The sequence below is a fragment of the Oncorhynchus kisutch genome, linkage group LG6 (assembly GCF_002021735.2).
Source record: "Oncorhynchus kisutch isolate 150728-3 linkage group LG6, Okis_V2, whole genome shotgun sequence".
NCBI classification, from domain to species: Eukaryota; Metazoa; Chordata; class Actinopteri; order Salmoniformes; family Salmonidae; genus Oncorhynchus; species Oncorhynchus kisutch.
Genome location: NC_034179.2, coordinates 81,135,351 through 81,153,820, shown reverse-complemented (window position 1 = coordinate 81,153,820; position 18,470 = coordinate 81,135,351). Strand labels below are relative to the sequence as shown.

At 47.9% G+C, this 18,470-nt stretch overlaps 1 protein-coding gene across 1 annotated transcript in view; it reads right to left on the bottom strand.

Moving 5' to 3' along the window:
• Nucleotides 1-298: 298 nt before the first annotated feature.
• The window catches only part of LOC109897406 (voltage-dependent calcium channel gamma-2 subunit), a 107,460-nt gene continuing 89,288 nt past the window's right edge, over nt 299-18,470 (bottom strand). The window contains exons 3-4 of the mRNA XM_031827854.1: nt 3,206-3,346; nt 299-1,400 (exon numbers count right to left, since the gene is read on the bottom strand). Of these exons, the coding sequence (XP_031683714.1) occupies nt 868-1,400; nt 3,206-3,346 (674 nt within the window). The 3' untranslated portion in view covers nt 299-867. The remainder of the gene's footprint in view (nt 1,401-3,205; nt 3,347-18,470) is intronic.

Below are 18,470 nucleotides of genomic sequence, written 5' to 3'. Positions count from 1 at the left end.
CTCTTGTTGTTGTTGGTGGCTTCTCTTGAGGGGTTCAACACTCCCATGACGACCCCCCCCCAACCCAAAAAGAAAGCGAACAGGGACTCAGAAAAAGGCGAGAAGGTTCTATTAAAATAATCTCTATTTTTCTACTGTTGACTGTGTGCGTCTGTCCCTCATCATGTCTCAGCAGCTCCGTAGTGTAGTGACCTACAGCACATTCTCTCTGGCTCTGTCATCCTTCCAGCAGATCCTAAAAGAGTCTCTTCTCGTGTTACCAACAGCACTTAGTTTAGTTTACTTGTAAGTTTTTTTGCTTCAGTAAAGTCTGTATCTCTTGATTATTAACTTAATCATTTATTTATAAATGTAATACACATATAGTACCTTTGTTAGAGTTTACAGACTGGGCTAATTCTTACTGAACCCCAAGCTGCAAAAATTCACAGTTTTAATACAGAAAATAAATAAATGAATAAATATGACAACAAATCAGAGGCATATGGCAGGTGGTATGATGGGAAAGTACAGCAGCATGTTGCACCAACAAAACTGTGGAGCCAAACTGTCAAAACCGAAAGGTTATGAAATCATGAATCAAATTTAAATCAAAACCCTCCCTTTAAGTGCTCCACCCTCATCACCCATCCACACCCATTAAAATGACTCAGTCTCTAAGGACAATCTGCACCATTTACTCCAAAGGAACTCAACAAACCTCTTTAGACTCTCTCAACAATGGTAGATGGGAAAATCATGCAGTTGAATTAAATAAAATCATCAATCTCTATAAAGATGGAAACTCATCCTGGCCTATGGAATATTAGAGACCTGGGTGGGGGCCTCCCTGCCTTCGCTCCCCCGGGCTCTGCTCTCAGGGCTCCCTCATACTGGTGTGGTGCGGCGGTTGGCTGTGTTGGTGTTGGCCGAGTCTTTTTCCTTCTGAATACAGTTGTGGACCTGCAGGAAGGTATGGTCCCTCTCCGAGTTGTAGGTGGCGGTCGGCGTGCCCCCGGCCTTCAGGGTGTCCCGGGGCAGCGTGTACATGGAGATCTCTGTAGAGGGTAGCGCGCTGAAGCCCTTGAGGCCCACAGGCGAGGTGTCGCGGGAGTGCGAGGGGTCTGTGGACCGGGAGGAGGAGCGCGAGCGGCGTCGGTAGCGGTAACGGTAGGATGGGATGCGTGTGATGGCTGAGGCCTGGAGGTAGTCGGCAGCCCTGGCCCCTGCCCGGAGCTGCCGATGGCGGTCGATGAACATGTGGGCTGCCAGGACGCCCACCATCTCAGCCATTATGAAGGACAGGGCTCCGAAGTAGAAGGACCAGCCGTAGGAGTAGCTGTTCTTCTTCGAGTCGCTCTTAGAGGGGTCCCCTGCGTTGGCTGATATGTACACGATGATCCCGATGATGTTGCTCAGGCCTGAGGGAGGAGGGGGGTGGGGTGGGGTGGGGGGGGGGGGGGGGGGGGGGGGGAGTTGGGGAGTTGGAGGGGCGAGATGAGAGAGCAGGAATTATGCAATCGGTTAAGACAGGACATTTACCTTTTCTGGGCATACCACATACGCAGTAGTCTGAGTGCATCTATCCACCACAGTGAATACGCCATTACCAAGACAAACCTTTTCAGACAAGTACCACGGACTCACCAAAGGATAATGTACATACATACTGTACTTCTCACTGTCAAAAATATGAACCAGAAATATGACCCAAGCCAGAGCCTCTGCCCTTATAGTGTTTAAGAACAAAGACTGAGATCCTCAGTCAGATCAGTTGGGACAGCACATAACATGATCATTAATCTGATTCACATAGGGATCACATCCTATGATAGGGATAATAATCATATACTCATATACACTGAGTGTACAAAACATTAGGAACACCTTCTCTTTCCATGTCATAGACTGACCAGGTGAATCCAGGTGAAAGATATGATCCCTTATTGATGTCACTTGTTAAATCCACTTCAATCAGTGTAGATGAAGGAGAGGAGTCAGTTTAAATAAGTATTTTTAAGCCTTGAGACAATTGAGACATGGATTGTGTATGTGTGCCATTCAGAGGGTGAATGGAAAAGACAAAATACTGAAGTGCCTTTGAATGGGGTATGGTAGTAGGTGCCAGGCGCACTGGTTTGAGTGTTTCAAGAGCTACAGCGCTGCTGGGTTTTTCACACTCAACAGTTTCCTCTGTGTATGGTCCATCAATGGACCAAGAATGGTCCATCACCCAAGGGACCAGCCAACATGACAGAACTGTGGGACTCAACATGGGCCAGAATTCCTGTAGGGCACTTTTGACATCTTGTAAAGTCCATGCCCCATCAAATTGAGGCTGTTCTGATGTTAAGGTCTAATGTTTTGCACACTCAGTGTATATATATCTACTTTAACTGTAGAGTTTAGTCACGGAGAGAGAGAAGTGTGTGACTTAGTAGAGCTGGGATGATGGATCATTGGGAAAGTATGTCAGGGACACCATATTTATAGAGTTGAATCCCAATGGGTAGCTTCTAGCCCAGCACCCAGATCAGGAGAAAATAAGTGGATAAAGAGGGAAGAATGGAGTGCGTGAATTGTGGCTGCTGCTGAGTGGAGGCTGAGAGCTGACTGAGGAGTTGCAGTACTGGGGATGACCAGCAGAGAGAGAGAGACTGCTTGTGCACTGCACCTTAGCTGGATTAGTCAACAGTCTCTTCTTTGCTGGACTTACATCCATCTGTACAACTGTTCTATGTAAGTGAACCATAATAACATTGCATTTTAGTGACTAAAAAGTAGTGACTGAAAACATTTGCATTTGTGTACACTTTGCATTTCTTTCTTCCACTCTCTCTTCCACTCTCTCTCCCTCTCTCGCTTCCTCTCTTTTCCTCTTTATCTTCCTTTCTTTCTTCCACTCTCTCTTCCTCTCTATCTGCCACTCTTTCTTACTCTCTCTCTTCCTCTTTCTCTTCATCTCTCTTTTCCGCTCTCTCTCCCCCTCTCTCTCTTCTTCTCTCTTTCTTTCTCCCTTCACCTGTTTCTTCCTCTCTCTCTTCCTTTCTCCCTTCCCCTCTTTCTTCCACTCTCTTCCTTTCTCCCTTCCTCTCTCTCTTCCTTTCTCCCTTCCTCTCTATCTCTTCCTCCCTCTCTTCCTCTTTCTCTTCCTCTCTCTCTTCTTCTCTCTTCCTTTCTCCCTTCCCCTCTATCTCTTCCTCTCTCTCTCCCTCTCTAGACTCACCTGCAGACACAAAGAAGATCCCTGCGCTGAGGATGATGTTGTGGCGTGACTTGTAGAACTCGCTGGCAGCTATACACAGGCCTCCCATGAAGAGCAGAATGACACTGAGGATGGGGAAGATGCTGGAAGCTCGCACCGCACCTGAGAACAGATAGAGGACAGGAGAAGAGGAAAATAAAAGAGAGGGGGGTTATATAGGTATAGAGAAGAAGAGAGAGATAGGTGAGGAAGAATAAGAGTGGGGAACAGTGAAAAATGAGAGAGAAGAGAGAATGTAAATTAGACTCCCAACATCAGCTCCCTATCTAAGCCACATCATAATCAACACTCCATCAGCGCTGTGAAAGTCTTGATCAACACCAGCCAGTGAGTGTATCCCCTCAGTGAGCCTCAGTTACCCAACTTTATGTAATAACGCCACCTGACTACACACAACACAACACTCAGATAGCACACACAGCTCCCCAGATTGGAGCGTTGCATTACACCATGTCATGTAGTGCAAATGACATGAACTCCACCAGAGCTCCAGGGGCTGTCACGCCCTGGCCATAGAGAGGCTTTTATTCTCTATTTTGGTTAGGCCAGGTTGTGACTAGGGTGGGCATTCTATGTTCTTTTTTCTATGTTTTTGTATTTCTTTGTTTTTGGCCGGGTATGGTTCTCAATAAGGGACAGCTGTCTATCGTTGTCTCTGATTGGGAACCATACTTAGGTAGCTCTTGCCCACATGGGTTTTGTGGGGAGTTGTTTTCTGTATTGTTAGTTTCCTTACAGAACTGTTCATTTTCCTCTTTGTTATTTTTTGTTGTAGTGTTCTGATTTTAATAAAATATCATGAACACGTCTCACGCTGCGCCTTGGTCCAGTCATTCACAGGAAGAGGATCGTTACAGGGGCCTAGCCTGTTGGATGATGGGGGGGCGAAGCTCTTCAAACCAAGCTCACGTCCGTAGCTGATACTGGTACGGATGCCAGAGCAAGAACTGAAGGGTTGAGGTACTGATGACAGAGCTAGAACTGAAGGGTTGAGGTACTGATGACAGAGCTAGAACTGAAGGGTTAAGGTACTGATGACAGGGCAAGAACTGAAGGGTTGAGGTACTGATGACAGGGCAAGAACTGAAGGGTTGAGGTACTGATGACAGGGCAAGAACTGAAGGGTTGAGGTACTGATGACAGGGCAAGAACTGAAGGGTTGAGGTACTGATGACAGGGCAAGAACTGAAGGGTTGAGGTACTGATGACAGGGAAAGAACTGAAGGGTTGAGGTACTGATGACAGGGCTAGAACTGAAGGGTTGAGGTACTGATGACAGGGCAAGAACTGAAGGGTTGAGGTACTGATGACAGGGAAAGAACTGAAGGGTTGAGGTACTGATGACAGGGCTAGAACTGAAGGGTTGAGGTACTGATGACAGGGCAAGAACTGAAGGGTTAAGGTACGGATGCCAGAGCAAGAACTGAAGGGTTGAGGTACTGATGACAGGGCAAGAACTGAAGGGTTGAGGTACTGATGACAGGGCTAGAACTGAAGGGTTGAGGTACTGATGACAGGGCAAGAACTGAAGGGTTGAGGTACTGATGACAGGGCTAGAACTGAAGGGTTGAGGTACTGATGACAGAGCTAGAACTGAAGGGTTGAGGTACTGATGACAGAGCTAGAACTGAAGGGTTGAGGTACTGATGACAGGGCTATAATTGAAGGGTTGAGGTACTGATGACAGAGCTAGAACTGAAGGGTTGAGGTACCGATGACAGAGCTAGAACTGAAGGGTTGAGGTACTGATGACAGAGCTAGAACTGAAGGGTTGAGGTACTGATGACAGAGCTAGAACTGAAGGGTTGAGGTACTGATGACAGAGCTAGAACTGAAGGGTTGAGGTACTGATGACAGAGCTAGAACTGAAGGGTTGAGGTACTGATGACAGGGCTATAATTGAAGGGTTGAGGTACTGATGACAGAGCTAGAACTGAAGGGTTGAGGTACTGATGACAGGGCAAGAACTGAAGGGTTGAGGTACTGATGACAGGGCAAGAACTGAAGGGTTGAGGTACTGATGACAGGGCAAGAACTGAAGGGTTGAGGTACTGATGACAGAGCTAGAACTGAAGGGTTGGGGTACTGATGACAGAGCTAGAACTGAAGGGTTGAGGTACCGATGACAGAGCTAGAACTGAAGGGTTGAGGTACTGATGACAGAGTAAGAACTGAAGGGTTGAGGTACTGATGACAGAGCTAGAACTGAAGGGTTGAGGTACTGATGACAGAGCTAGAACTGAAGGGTTGAGGTACTGATGACAGAGCTAGAACTGAAGGGTTGAGGTACTGATGACAGGGCTATAATTGAAGGGTTGAGGTACTGATGACAGAGCTAGAACTGAAGGGTTGAGGTACTGATGACAGGGCAAGAACTGAAGGGTTGAGGTACTGATGACAGGGCAAGAACTGAAGGGTTGAGGTACTGATGACAGGGCAAGAACTGAAGGGTTGAGGTACTGATGACAGGGCAAGAACTGAAGGGTTAAGGTACGGATGCCAGAGCAAGAACTGAAGGGTTGAGGTACTGATGACAGGGCAAGAACTGAAGGGTTGAGGTACTGATGACAGAGCTAGAACTGAAGGGTTGAGGTACTGATGACAGAGTAAGAACTGAAGGGTTGAGGTACTGATGACAGAGCTAGAACTGAAGGGTTGAGGTACTGATGACAGAGCTAGAACTGAAGGGTTGAGGTACTGATGACAGAGCTAGAACTGAAGGGTTGAGGTACTGATGACAGGGCAAGAACTGAAGGGTTGAGGTACTGATGACAGGGCAAGAACTGAAGGGTTGAGGTACTGATGACAGGGCAAGAACTGAAGGGTTGAGGTACTGATGACAGAGCTAGAACTGAAGGGTTGGGGTACTGATGACAGAGCTAGAACTGAAGGGTTGAGGTACTGATGACAGGGCTATAATTGAAGGGTTGAGGTACTGATGACAGAGCTAGAACTGAAGGGTTGGGGTACTGATGACAGAGCTAGAACTGAAGGGTTGAGGTACCGATGACAGAGCTAGAACTGAAGGGTTGAGGTACTGATGACAGGGTAAGAACTGAAGGGTTGAGGTACTGATGACAGAGCTATAACTGAAGGGTTGAGGTACTGATGACAGGGCTATAACTGAAGGGTTGAGGTACTGATGACAGAGCTAGAACTGAAGGGTTGAGGTACTGATGACAGGGATATAACTGAAGGGTTGAGGTACTGATGACAGAGCTGCTAGAACTGAAGGGTTGAGTTACTGATGACAGGGCTAGAACTGAAGGGTTGAGGTACTGATGACAGGGCAAGAACTGAAGGCTTGAGGTACTGATGACCGAGCTAGAACTGAAGGGCTGAGATACTGATGACAGAGCTAGAACTGAAGGGTTGAGGTACTGATGACAGGGCTAGAACTGAAGGGTTGAGGTACTGATGACAGGGCAAGAACTGAAGGGTTGAGGTACTGATGACAGAGCTAGAACTGAAGGGTTGGGTTACTGATGACAGAGCTAGAACTGAAGGGTTGAGGTACCGATGACAAGGCAAGAACTGAAGGGTTGAGGTACTGATGACAGGGCAAGAACTGAAGGGTTGAGGTACTGATGACAGGGCTAGAACTGAAGGGTTGAGGTACTGATGACAGGGAAAGAACTGAAGGGTTAAGGTACGGATGCCAGAGCAAGAACTGAAGGGTTGAGGTACTGATGACAGGGCAAGAACTGAAGGGTTGAGGTACTGATGACAGGGCAAGACCTGAAGGGTTGAGGTACTGATGACAGGGCAAGAACTGAAGGGTTGAGGTACTGATGACAGAGCTAGAACTGAAGGGTTGGGTTACTGATGACAGAGCTAGAACTGAAGGGTTGAGGTACCGATGACAAGGCAAGAACTGAAGGGTTGAGGTACTGATGACAGGGCAAGAACTGAAGGGTTGAGGTACTGATGACAGGGCTAGAACTGAAGGGTTGAGGTACTGATGACAGGGAAAGAACTGAAGGGTTAAGGTACGGATGCCAGAGCAAGAACTGAAGGGTTGAGGTACTGATGACAGGGCAAGAACTGAAGGGTTGAGGTACTGATGACAGGGCAAGACCTGAAGGGTTGAGGTACTGATGACAGGGCTAGAACTGAAGGGTTGAGGTACTGATGACAGGGCAAGAACTGAAGGGTTGAGGTACTGATGACAGAGCTAGAACTGAAGGGTTGGGGTACCGATGACAGAGCTAGAACTGAAGGGTTGAGGTACCGATGACAGAGCTAGAACTGAAGGGTTGAGGTACTGATGACAGGGTAAGAACTGAAGGGTTGAGGTACTGATGACAGAGCTATAACTGAAGGGTTGAGGTACTGATGACAGGGCTATAACTGAAGGGTTGAGGTACTGATGACAGAGCTAGAACTGAAGGGTTGAGGTACTGATGACAGAGCTAGAACTGAAGGGTTGAGGTACTGATGACAGGGATATAACTGAAGGGTTGAGGTACTGATGACAGAGGTGCTAGAACTGAAGGGTTGAGGTACTGATGACAGGGCAAGAACTGAAGGCTTGAGGTACTGATGACCGAGCTAGAACTGAAGGGCTGAGATACTGATGACAGAGCTAGAACTGAAGGGTTGAGGTACTGATGACAGAGCTAGAACTGAAGGGTTGAGGTACTGATGACAGAGCTAGAACTGAAGGGTTGAGGTACTGATGACAGAGCTAGAACTGAAGGGTTGAGGTACTGATGACAGGGCTATAATTGAAGGGTTGAGGTACTGATGACAGGGCAAGAACTGAAGGGTTAAGGTACAGATGCCAGAGCAAGAACTGAAGGGTTGAGGTACTGATGACAGGGCAAGAACTGAAGGGTTGAGGTACTGATGACAGGGATATAACTGAAGGGTTGAGGTACTGATGACAGGGTAAGAACTGAAGGATTGAGGTACTGATGACAGGGCTAGAACTGAAGGGTTGAGGTACTGATGACAGGGCTAGAACTGAAGGGTTGAGGTACTGATGACAGGGCAAGACCTGAAGGGTTGAGGTACTGATGACAGGGCTAGAACTGAAGGGTTGAGGTACTGATGACAGGGCAAGAACTGAAGGGTTGAGGTACTGATGACAGGGCTATAATTGAAGGGTTGAGGTACTGATGACAGAGCTAGAACTGAAGGGTTGAGGTACTGATGACAGGGCAAGAACTGAAGGGTTGAGGTACTGATGACAGGGCAAGAACTGAAGGGTTGAGGTACTGATGACAGGGCTAGAACTGAAGGGTTGAGGTACTGATGACAGGGCAAGAACTGAAGGGTTAAGGTACGGATGCCAGAGCAAGAACTGAAGGGTTGAGGTACTGATGACAGGGCAAGAACTGAAGGGTTGAGGTACTGATGACAGGGCAAGAACTGAAGGGTTGAGGTACTGATGACAGGGCAAGAACTGAAGGGTTGAGGTACTGATGACAGGGAAAGACCTGAAGGGTTGAGGTACTGATGACAGGGCTAGAACTGAAGGGTTGAGGTACTGATGACAGGGCAAGAACTGAAGGGTTGAGGTACTGATGACAGAGCTAGAACTGAAGGGTTGGGTTACTGATGACAGAGCTAGAACTGAAGGGTTGAGGTACCGATGACAGAGCTAGAACTGAAGGGTTGAGGTACTGATGACAAGGCAAGAACTGAAGGGTTGAGGTACTGATGACAGGGCAAGAACTGAAGGGTTGAGGTACTGATGACAGGGCAAGAACTGAAGGGTTGAGGTACTGATGACAGGGCAAGACCTGAAGGGTTGAGGTACTGATGACAGAGATAGAACTGAAGGGTTGAGGTACTGATGACAGGGCAAGAACTGAAGGGTTGAGGTACTGATGACAGGGCAAGACCTGAAGGGTTGAGGTACTGATGACAGAGATAGAACTGAAGGGTTGAGGTACTGATGACAGAGCTAGAACTGAAGGGTTGAGGTACTGATGACAGGGCTATAATTGAAGGGTTGAGGTAGTGATGACAGGGCAAGAACTGAAGGGTTAAGGTACAGATGCCAGAGCAAGAACTGAAGGGTTGAGGTACTGATGACAGGGCAAGAACTGAAGGGTTGAGGTACTGATGACAGGGATATAACTGAAGGGTTGAGGTACTGATGACAGGGTAAGAACTGAAGGGTTGAAGTACTGATGACAGAGCTATAACTGAAGGGTTGAGGTACTGATGACAGAGCTAGAACTGAAGGGTTGAGGTACTGATGACAGGGCTATAATTGAAGGGTTGAGGTACTGATGACAGGGCTAGAACTGAAGGGTTGAGGTACTGATGACAGGGCAAGAACTGAAGGGTTAAGGTACGGATGCCAGAGCAAGAACTGAAGGGTTGAGGTACTGATGACAGGGCAAGAACTGAAGGGTTGAGGTACTGATGACAGGGCAAGAACTGAAGGGTTGAGGTACTGATGACAGGGCAAGAACTGAAGGATTGAGGTACCGATGACAGGGCAGGAACTGAAGGGTTGAGGTACTGATGACAGGGCAGGAACTGAAGTGTTGAGGTACTGATGACAGGGCAAGAACTGAAGGGTTGAGGTACTGATGACAGGGCTAGAACTGAAAGGTTGAGGTACTGATGACAGGGCTAGAACTGAAGGGTTGAGGTACTGATGACAGGGCAAGAACTGAAGGGTTGAGGTACCGATGTCAGGGCAAGAACTGAAGGGTTGAGGTACCGATGACAGGGCAGGAACTGAAGGGTTGAGGTACTGATGACAGGGCAGGAACTGAAGTGTTGAGGTACTGATGACAGGGAAAGAACTGAAGGGCTGAGGTACTGATGACAGAGCTAGAACTGAAGGGCTGAGGTACTGATGACAGAGCTAGAACTGAAGGGTTGAGGTACTGATGACAGAGCTAGAACTGAAGGGTTGAGGTACTGATGACAGGGCAAGAACTGAAGGGTTGAGGTACTGATGACAGAGCAGGAACTGAAGGGTTGAGGTACTGATGACAGGGCAAGAACTGAAGGGTTGAGGTACTGATGACAGGGCAAGAACTGAAGGGTTGAGGTACTGATGACAGAGCTAGAACTGAAGGGCTGAGGTACTGATGACAGAGCTAGAACTGAAGGGTTGAGGTACTGATGACAGAGCTAGAACTGAAGGGTTGAGGTACTGATGACAGGGCTAGAACTGAAGGGTTGAGGTACGGATGCCAGAGCAGGAACTGAAGGGTTGAGGTACTGATGACAGGGCAAGAACTGAAGGGTTGAGGTACTGATGACAGGGCAAGAACTGAAGGGTTAAGGTACGGATGCCAGAGCAAGAACTGAAGGGTTGAGGTACTGATGACAGGGCAAGAACTGAAGGGTTGAGGTACTGATGACAGGGCTAGAACTGACGGGTTGAGGTACTGATGACAGGGCAAGAACTGAAGGGTTGAGGTACTGATGACAGGGCTAGAACTGAAGGGTTGAGGTACTGATGACAGGGCAAGAACTGAAGGGTTGAGGTACTGATGACAGAGCTAGAACTGAAGGGTTGAGGTACCGATGACAGAGCTAGAACTGAAGGGTTGAGGTACTGATGACAGAGCTAGAACTGAAGGGTTGAGGTACTGATGACAGAGCTAGAACTGAAGGGTTGAGGTACTGATGACAGGGCTATAATTGAAGGGTTGAGGTACTGATGACAGGGATATAACTGAAGGGTTGAGGTACTGATGACAGAGCTGCTAGAACTGAAGGGTTGAGGTACTGATGACAGGGCAAGACCTGAAGGGTTGAGGTACTGATGACAGGGATATAACTGAAGGGTTGAGGTACTGATGACAGGGCAAGAACTGAAGGGTTGAGGTACTGATGACAGGGCAAGAACTGAAGGGTTGAGGTACTGATGACAGGGCAAGAACTGAAGGGTTGAGGTACTGATGACAGGGCAAGAACTGAAGGGTTGAGGTACTGATGACAGGGCAAGAACTGAAGGGTTAAGGTACGGATGCCAGAGCAAGAACTGAAGGGTTGAGGTACTGATGACAGGGCAAGAACTGAAGGGTTGAGGTACTGATGACAGAGCTAGAACTGAAGGGTTGGGGTACTGATGACAGAGCTAGAACTGAAGGGTTGAGGTACCGATGACAGAGCTAGAACTGAAGGGTTGAGGTACTGATGACAGAGTAAGAACTGAAGGGTTGAGGTACTGATGACAGAGCTAGAACTGAAGGGTTGAGGTACTGATGACAGAGCTAGAACTGAAGGGTTGAGGTACTGATGACAGAGCTAGAACTGAAGGGTTGAGGTACTGATGACAGGGATATAATTGAAGGGTTGAGGTACTGATGACAGAGCTAGAACTGAAGGGTTGAGGTACTGATGACAGGGCAAGAACTGAAGGGTTGAGGTACTGATGACAGGGCAAGAACTGAAGGGTTGAGGTACTGATGACAGGGCTAGAACTGAAGGGTTGAGGTACTGATGACAGGGCTAGAACTGAAGGGTTGAGGTACTGATGACAGGGCAAGAACTGAAGGGTTAAGGTACGGATGCCAGAGCAAGAACTGAAGGGTTGAGGTACTGATGACAGGGCAAGAACTGAAGGGTTGAGGTACTGATGACAGGGCAAGAACTGAAGGGTTGAGGTACTGATGACAGGGCAAGAACTGAAGGGTTGAGGTACTGATGACAGGGCAAGAACTGAAGGGTTAAGGTACGGATGCCAGAGCAAGAACTGAAGGGTTGAGGTACTGATGACAGGGCAAGAACTGAAGGGTTGAGGTACTGATGACAGGGCAAGAACTGAAGGGTTGAGGTACTGATGACAGGGCTAGAACTGAAGGGTTGAGGTACTGATGACAGGGCAAGAACTGAAGGGTTGAGGTACTGATGACAGAGCTAGAACTGAAGGGTTGGGGTACTGATGACAGAGCTAGAACTGAAGGGTTGAGGTACCGATGACAGAGCTAGAACTGAAGGGTTGAGGTACTGATGACAGGGTAAGAACTGAAGGGTTGAGGTACTGATGACAGAGCTATAACTGAAGGGTTGAGGTACTGATGACAGGGCTATAACTGAAGGGTTGAGGTACTGATGACAGAGCTAGAACTGAAGGGTTGAGGTACTGATGACAGGGATATAACTGAAGGGTTGAGGTACTGATGACAGAGCTGCTAGAACTGAAGGGTTGAGGTACTGATGACAGGGCAAGACCTGAAGGGTTGAGGTACTGATGACAGGGCTAGAACTGAAGGGTTGAGGTACTGATGACAGGGCAAGAACTGAAGGGTTGAGGTACTGATGACAGGGCAAGAACTGAAGGGTTGAGGTACTGATGACAGGGCAAGAACTGAAGGGTTGAGGTACTGATGACAGGGCAAGAACTGAAGGGTTGAGGTACTGATGACAGGGCAAGAACTGAAGGGTTAAGGTACGGATGCCAGAGCAAGAACTGAAGGGTTGAGGTACTGATGACAGGGCAAGAACTGAAGGGTTGAGGTACTGATGACAGAGCTAGAACTGAAGGGTTGGGGTACTGATGACAGAGCTAGAACTGAAGGGTTGAGGTACCGATGACAGAGCTAGAACTGAAGGGTTGAGGTACTGATGACAGAGTAAGAACTGAAGGGTTGAGGTACTGATGACAGAGCTAGAACTGAAGGGTTGAGGTACTGATGACAGAGCTAGAACTGAAGGGTTGAGGTACTGATGACAGGGCTATAATTGAAGGGTTGAGGTACTGATGACAGGGCTATAATTGAAGGGTTGAGGTACTGATGACAGAGCTAGAACTGAAGGGTTGAGGTACTGATGACAGGGCAAGAACTGAAGGGTTGAGGTACTGATGACAGGGCAAGAACTGAAGGGTTGAGGTACTGATGACAGGGCAAGAACTGAAGGGTTGAGGTACTGATGACAGAGCTAGAACTGAAGGGTTGGGGTACTGATGACAGAGCTAGAACTGAAGGGTTGAGGTACTGATGACAGGGATATAACTGAAGGGTTGAGGTACTGATGACAGAGCTGCTAGAACTGAAGGGTTGAGTTACTGATGACAGGGCTAGAACTGAAGGGTTGAGGTACTGATGACAGGGCAAGAACTGAAGGCTTGAGGTACTGATGACCGAGCTAGAACTGAAGGGCTGAGATACTGATGACAGAGCTAGAACTGAAGGGTTGAGGTACTGATGACAGAGCTAGAACTGAAGGGTTGAGGTACTGATGACAGGGCTAGAACTGAAGGGTTGAGGTACTGATGACAGGGCAAGAACTGAAGGGTTGAGGTACTGATGACAGAGCTAGAACTGAAGGGTTGGGTTACTGATGACAGAGCTAGAACTGAAGGGTTGAGGTACCGATGACAGAGCTAGAACTGAAGGGTTGAGGTACTGATGACAAGGCAAGAACTGAAGGGTTGAGGTACTGATGACAGGGCAAGACCTGAAGGGTTGAGGTACTGATGACAGGGCTAGAACTGAAGGGTTGAGGTACTGATGACAGGGCAAGAACTGAAGGGTTGGGGTACCGATGACAGAGCTAGAACTGAAGGGTTGAGGTACCGATGACAGAGCTAGAACTGAAGGGTTGAGGTACTGATGACAGGGTAAGAACTGAAGGGTTGAGGTACTGATGACAGAGCTATAACTGAAGGGTTGAGGTACTGATGACAGGGCTATAACTGAAGGGTTGAGGTACTGATGACAGAGCTAGAACTGAAGGGTTGAGGTACTGATGACAGGGATATAACTGAAGGGTTGAGGTACTGATGACAGAGGTGCTAGAACTGAAGGGTTGAGGTACTGATGACAGGGCAAGAACTGAAGGCTTGAGGTACTGATGACCGAGCTAGAACTGAAGGGCTGAGATACTGATGACAGAGCTAGAACTGAAGGGTTGAGGTACTGATGACAGAGCTAGAACTGAAGGGTTGAGGTACTGATGACAGAGCTAGAACTGAAGGGTTGAGGTACTGATGACAGAGCTAGAACTGAAGGGTTGAGGTACTGATGACAGGGCTATAATTGAAGGGTTGAGGTACTGATGACAGGGCAAGAACTGAAGGGTTAAGGTACTGATGACAGGGCAAGAACTGAAGGGTTGAGGTACTGATGACAGGGATATAACTGAAGGGTTGAGGTACTGATGACAGGGTAAGAACTGAAGGATTGAGGTACTGATGACAGGGCTAGAACTGAAGGGTTGAGGTACTGATGACAGGGCTAGAACTGAAGGGTTGAGGTACTGATGACAGGGCAAGACCTGAAGGGTTGAGGTACTGATGACAGGGCTAGAACTGAAGGGTTGAGGTACTGATGACAGGGCAAGAACTGAAGGGTTGAGGTACTGATGACAGGGCTAGAACTGACGGGTTGAGGTACTGATGACAGGGCAAGAACTGAAGGGTTGAGGTACTGATGACAGGGCTAGAACTGAAGGGTTGAGGTACTGATGACAGGGCAAGAACTGAAGGGTTGAGGTACTGATGACAGGGCAAGACCTGAAGGGTTGAGGTACTGATGACAGGGCAAGAACTGAAGGGTTGAGGTACTGATGACAGGGCAAGAACTGAAGGGTTGAGGTACTGATGACAGAGCTAGAACTGAAGGGTTGAGGTACCGATGACAGAGCTAGAACTGAAGGGTTGAGGTTCTGATGACAGGGTAAGAACTGAAGGGTTGAGGTACTGATGACAGAGCTATAACTGAAGGGTTGAGGTACTGATGACAGGGCTATAACTGAAGGGTTGAGGTACTGATGACAGAGCTAGAACTGAAGGGTTGAGGTACTGATGACAGGGATATAACTGAAGGGTTGAGGTACTGATGACAGGGATATAACTGAAGGGTTGAGGTACTGATGACAGAGCTGCTAGAACTGAAGGGTTGAGGTACTGATGACAGAGCTAGAACTGAAGGGCTGAGATACTGATGACAGAGCTAGAACTGAAGGGTTGAGGTACTGATGACAGAGCTAGAACTGAAGGGTTGAGGTACTGATGACCGAGCTAGAACTGAAGAGGTGGGGTACTGATGACAGAGCTAGAACTGAAGGGTTGAGGTACTGATGACAGAGCTAGAACTGAAGGGTTGAGGTACTGATGACAGGGCTATAACTGAAGGGTTGAGGTTCTGATGACAGGGTAAGAACTGAAGGGTTGAGGTACTGATGACAGAGCTATAACTGAAGGGTTGAGGTACTGATGACAGGGCTATAACTGAAGGGTTGAGGTACTGATGACAGAGCTAGAACTGAAGGGTTGAGGTACTGATGACAGGGATATAACTGAAGGGTTGAGGTACTGATGACAGGGATATAACTGAAGGGTTGAGGTACTGATGACAGAGCTGCTAGAACTGAAGGGTTGAGGTACTGATGACAGAGCTAGAACTGAAGGGCTGAGATACTGATGACAGAGCTAGAACTGAAGGGTTGAGGTACTGATGACAGAGCTAGAACTGAAGGGTTGAGGTACTGATGACAGGGCTATAATTGAAGGGTTGAGGTACTGATGACAGAGCTAGAACTGAAGAGGTGGGGTACTGATGACAGAGCTAGAACTGAAGGGTTGAGGTACTGATGACAGGGCAAGAACTGAAGGGTTGAGGTACTGATGACAGGGCTAGAACTGAAGGGTTGAGGTACTGATGACAGGGCTAGAACTGAAGGGTTGAGGTACCGATGACAGGGCAAGAACTGAAGGGTTGAGGTACTGATGTCAGGGCAAGAACTGAAGGGTTGAGGTACCGATGACAGGGCAGGAACTGAAGGGTTGAGGTACTGATGATAGGGCAAGAACTGAAGGGTTGAGGTACTGATGTCAGGGCAAGAACTGAAGGGTTGAGGTACCGATGACAGCGCAGGAACTGAAGGGTTGAGGTACTGATGACAGGGCAGGAACGTAAGTGTTGAGGTACTGATGACAGGGAAAGAACTGAAGGGTTGAGGTACTGATGACCGAGCTAGAACTGAAGGGCTGAGATACTGATGACAGAGCTAGAACTGAAGGGTTGAGGTACTGATGACAGAGCTAGAACTGAAGGGTTGAGGTACTGATGACAGGCCAAGAACTGAAGGGTTGAGGTACTGATGACAGGGCTAGAACTGAAGGGTTGAGGTACGGATGCCAGAGCAGGAACTGAAGGGTTGAGGTACTGATGACAGGGCAAGAACTGAAGGGTTGAGGTACTGATGACAGGGCTAGAACTGACGGGTTGAGGTACTGATGACAGGGCAAGAACTGAAGGGTTGAGGTACTGATGACAGGGCTAGAACTGAAGGGTTGAGGTACTGATGACAGGGCTAGAACTGAAGGGTTGAGGTACTGATGACAGGGCAAGACCTGAAGGGTTGAGGTACTGATGACAGGGCTAGAACTGAAGGGTTGAGGTACTGATGACAGGGCAAGAACTGAAGTGTTGAGGTACCGATGACAGGGCAGGAACTGAAGGGTTGAGGTACTGATGACAGGGCAAGAACTGAAGGGTTGAGGTACTGATGACAGGGCAAGAACTGAAGGGTTGAGGTACTGATGACAGAGCTAGAACTGAAGGGTTGAGGTACTGATGACAGGGATATAACTGAAGGGTTGAGGTACTGATGACAGAGCTGCTAGAACTGAAGGATTGAGTTACTGATGACAGGGCTAGAACTGAAGGGTTGAGGTACTGAAGACAGGGCTATAACTGAAGGGTTGAGGTACTGATGACAGAGCTAGAACTGAAGGGCTGAGATACTGATGACAGAGCTAGAACTGAAGGGTTGAGGTACTGATGACAGATCTAGAACTGAAGGGTTGAGGTACTGATGACAGAGCTAGAACTGAAGGGTTGAGGTACTGATGACCGAGATAGAACTGAAGGGCTGAGATACTGATGACAGAGCTAGACCTGAAGGGTTGAGGTACTGATGACAGAGCTGGACCTGAAGGGTTGAGGTACTGATGACAGAGCTGGACCTGAAGGGTTGAGGTACTGATGACAGAGATAGAACTGAAGGGTTGAGGTACTGATGACAGAGCTAGAACTGAAGGGTTGAGGTACTGATGACAGGGCTATAATTGAAGGGTTGAGGTACTGATGACAGAGCTAGAACTGAAGAGGTGAGGTACTGATGACAGAGCTAGAACTGAAGAGGTGAGGTACTGATGACAGAGCTAGAACTGAAGGGTTGAGGTACTGATGACAGGGCAAGAACTGAAGGGTTGAGGTACTGATGACAGGGCTAGAACTGAAGGGTTGAGGTACTGATGACACGGCTAGAACTGAAGGGTTGAGGTACTGATGACAGGGCAAGAACTGAAGTGTTGAGGTACTGATGACAGAGCTAGAACTGAAGGGTTGGGGTACTGATGACAGAGCTAGAACTGAAGGGTTGAGGTACTGATGACAGGGCAAGAACTGAAGGATGGAGGTTTATTTATTTATTTTTTATTTTTTTATTTCACCTTTATTTAACCAGGTAGGCTAGTTGAGAACAAGTTCTCATTTGCAACTGCGACCTGGCCAAGATAAAGCATAGCAGTGTGAGCATACAACAAAGAGTTACACATGGAGTAAACAATTAACAAGTCAATAACACAGTAGAAAACGAAGGGGGGGGTCTATATACAATGTGTGCAAAAGGCATGAGGAGGTAGGCAAATAATTACAATTTTGCAGATTAACACTGGAGTGATAAAAGATCAGATGGTCATGTACAGGTAGAGATATTGGAGTGCAGAAGAGCAGAAAAGTAAATAAATAAAAACAGTACGGGGATGAGGTAGGTGAAAAGGGTGGGCTATTTACCAATAGACTATGTACAGCTGCAGCGATCGGTTAGCTGCTCAGATAGCTGATGTTTGAAGTTGGTGAGGGAGATAAAAGTCTCCAACTTCAGCGATTTTTGCAATTCGTTCCAGTCACAGGCAGCAGAGTACTGGAACGAAAGGCGGCCAAATGAGGTGTTGGCTTTAGGGATGATCAGTGAGATACACCTGCTGGAGCGCGTGCTACGGATGGGTGTTGCCATCGTGACCAGTGAGCTGAGATAAGGCGGAGCTTTACCTAGCATAGACTTGTAGATGACCTGGAGCCAGTGGGTCTGGCGACGAATATGTAGCGAGGGCCAGCCGACTAGAGCATACAAGTCGCAGTGGTGGGTAGTATAAGGTGCTTTAGTGACAAAACGGATGGCACTGTGATAGACTGCATCCAGTTTGCTGAGTAGAGTGTTGGAAGCCATTTTGTAGATGACATCGCCGAAGTCGAGGATCGGTAGGATAGTCAGTTTTACTAGGGTAAGCTTG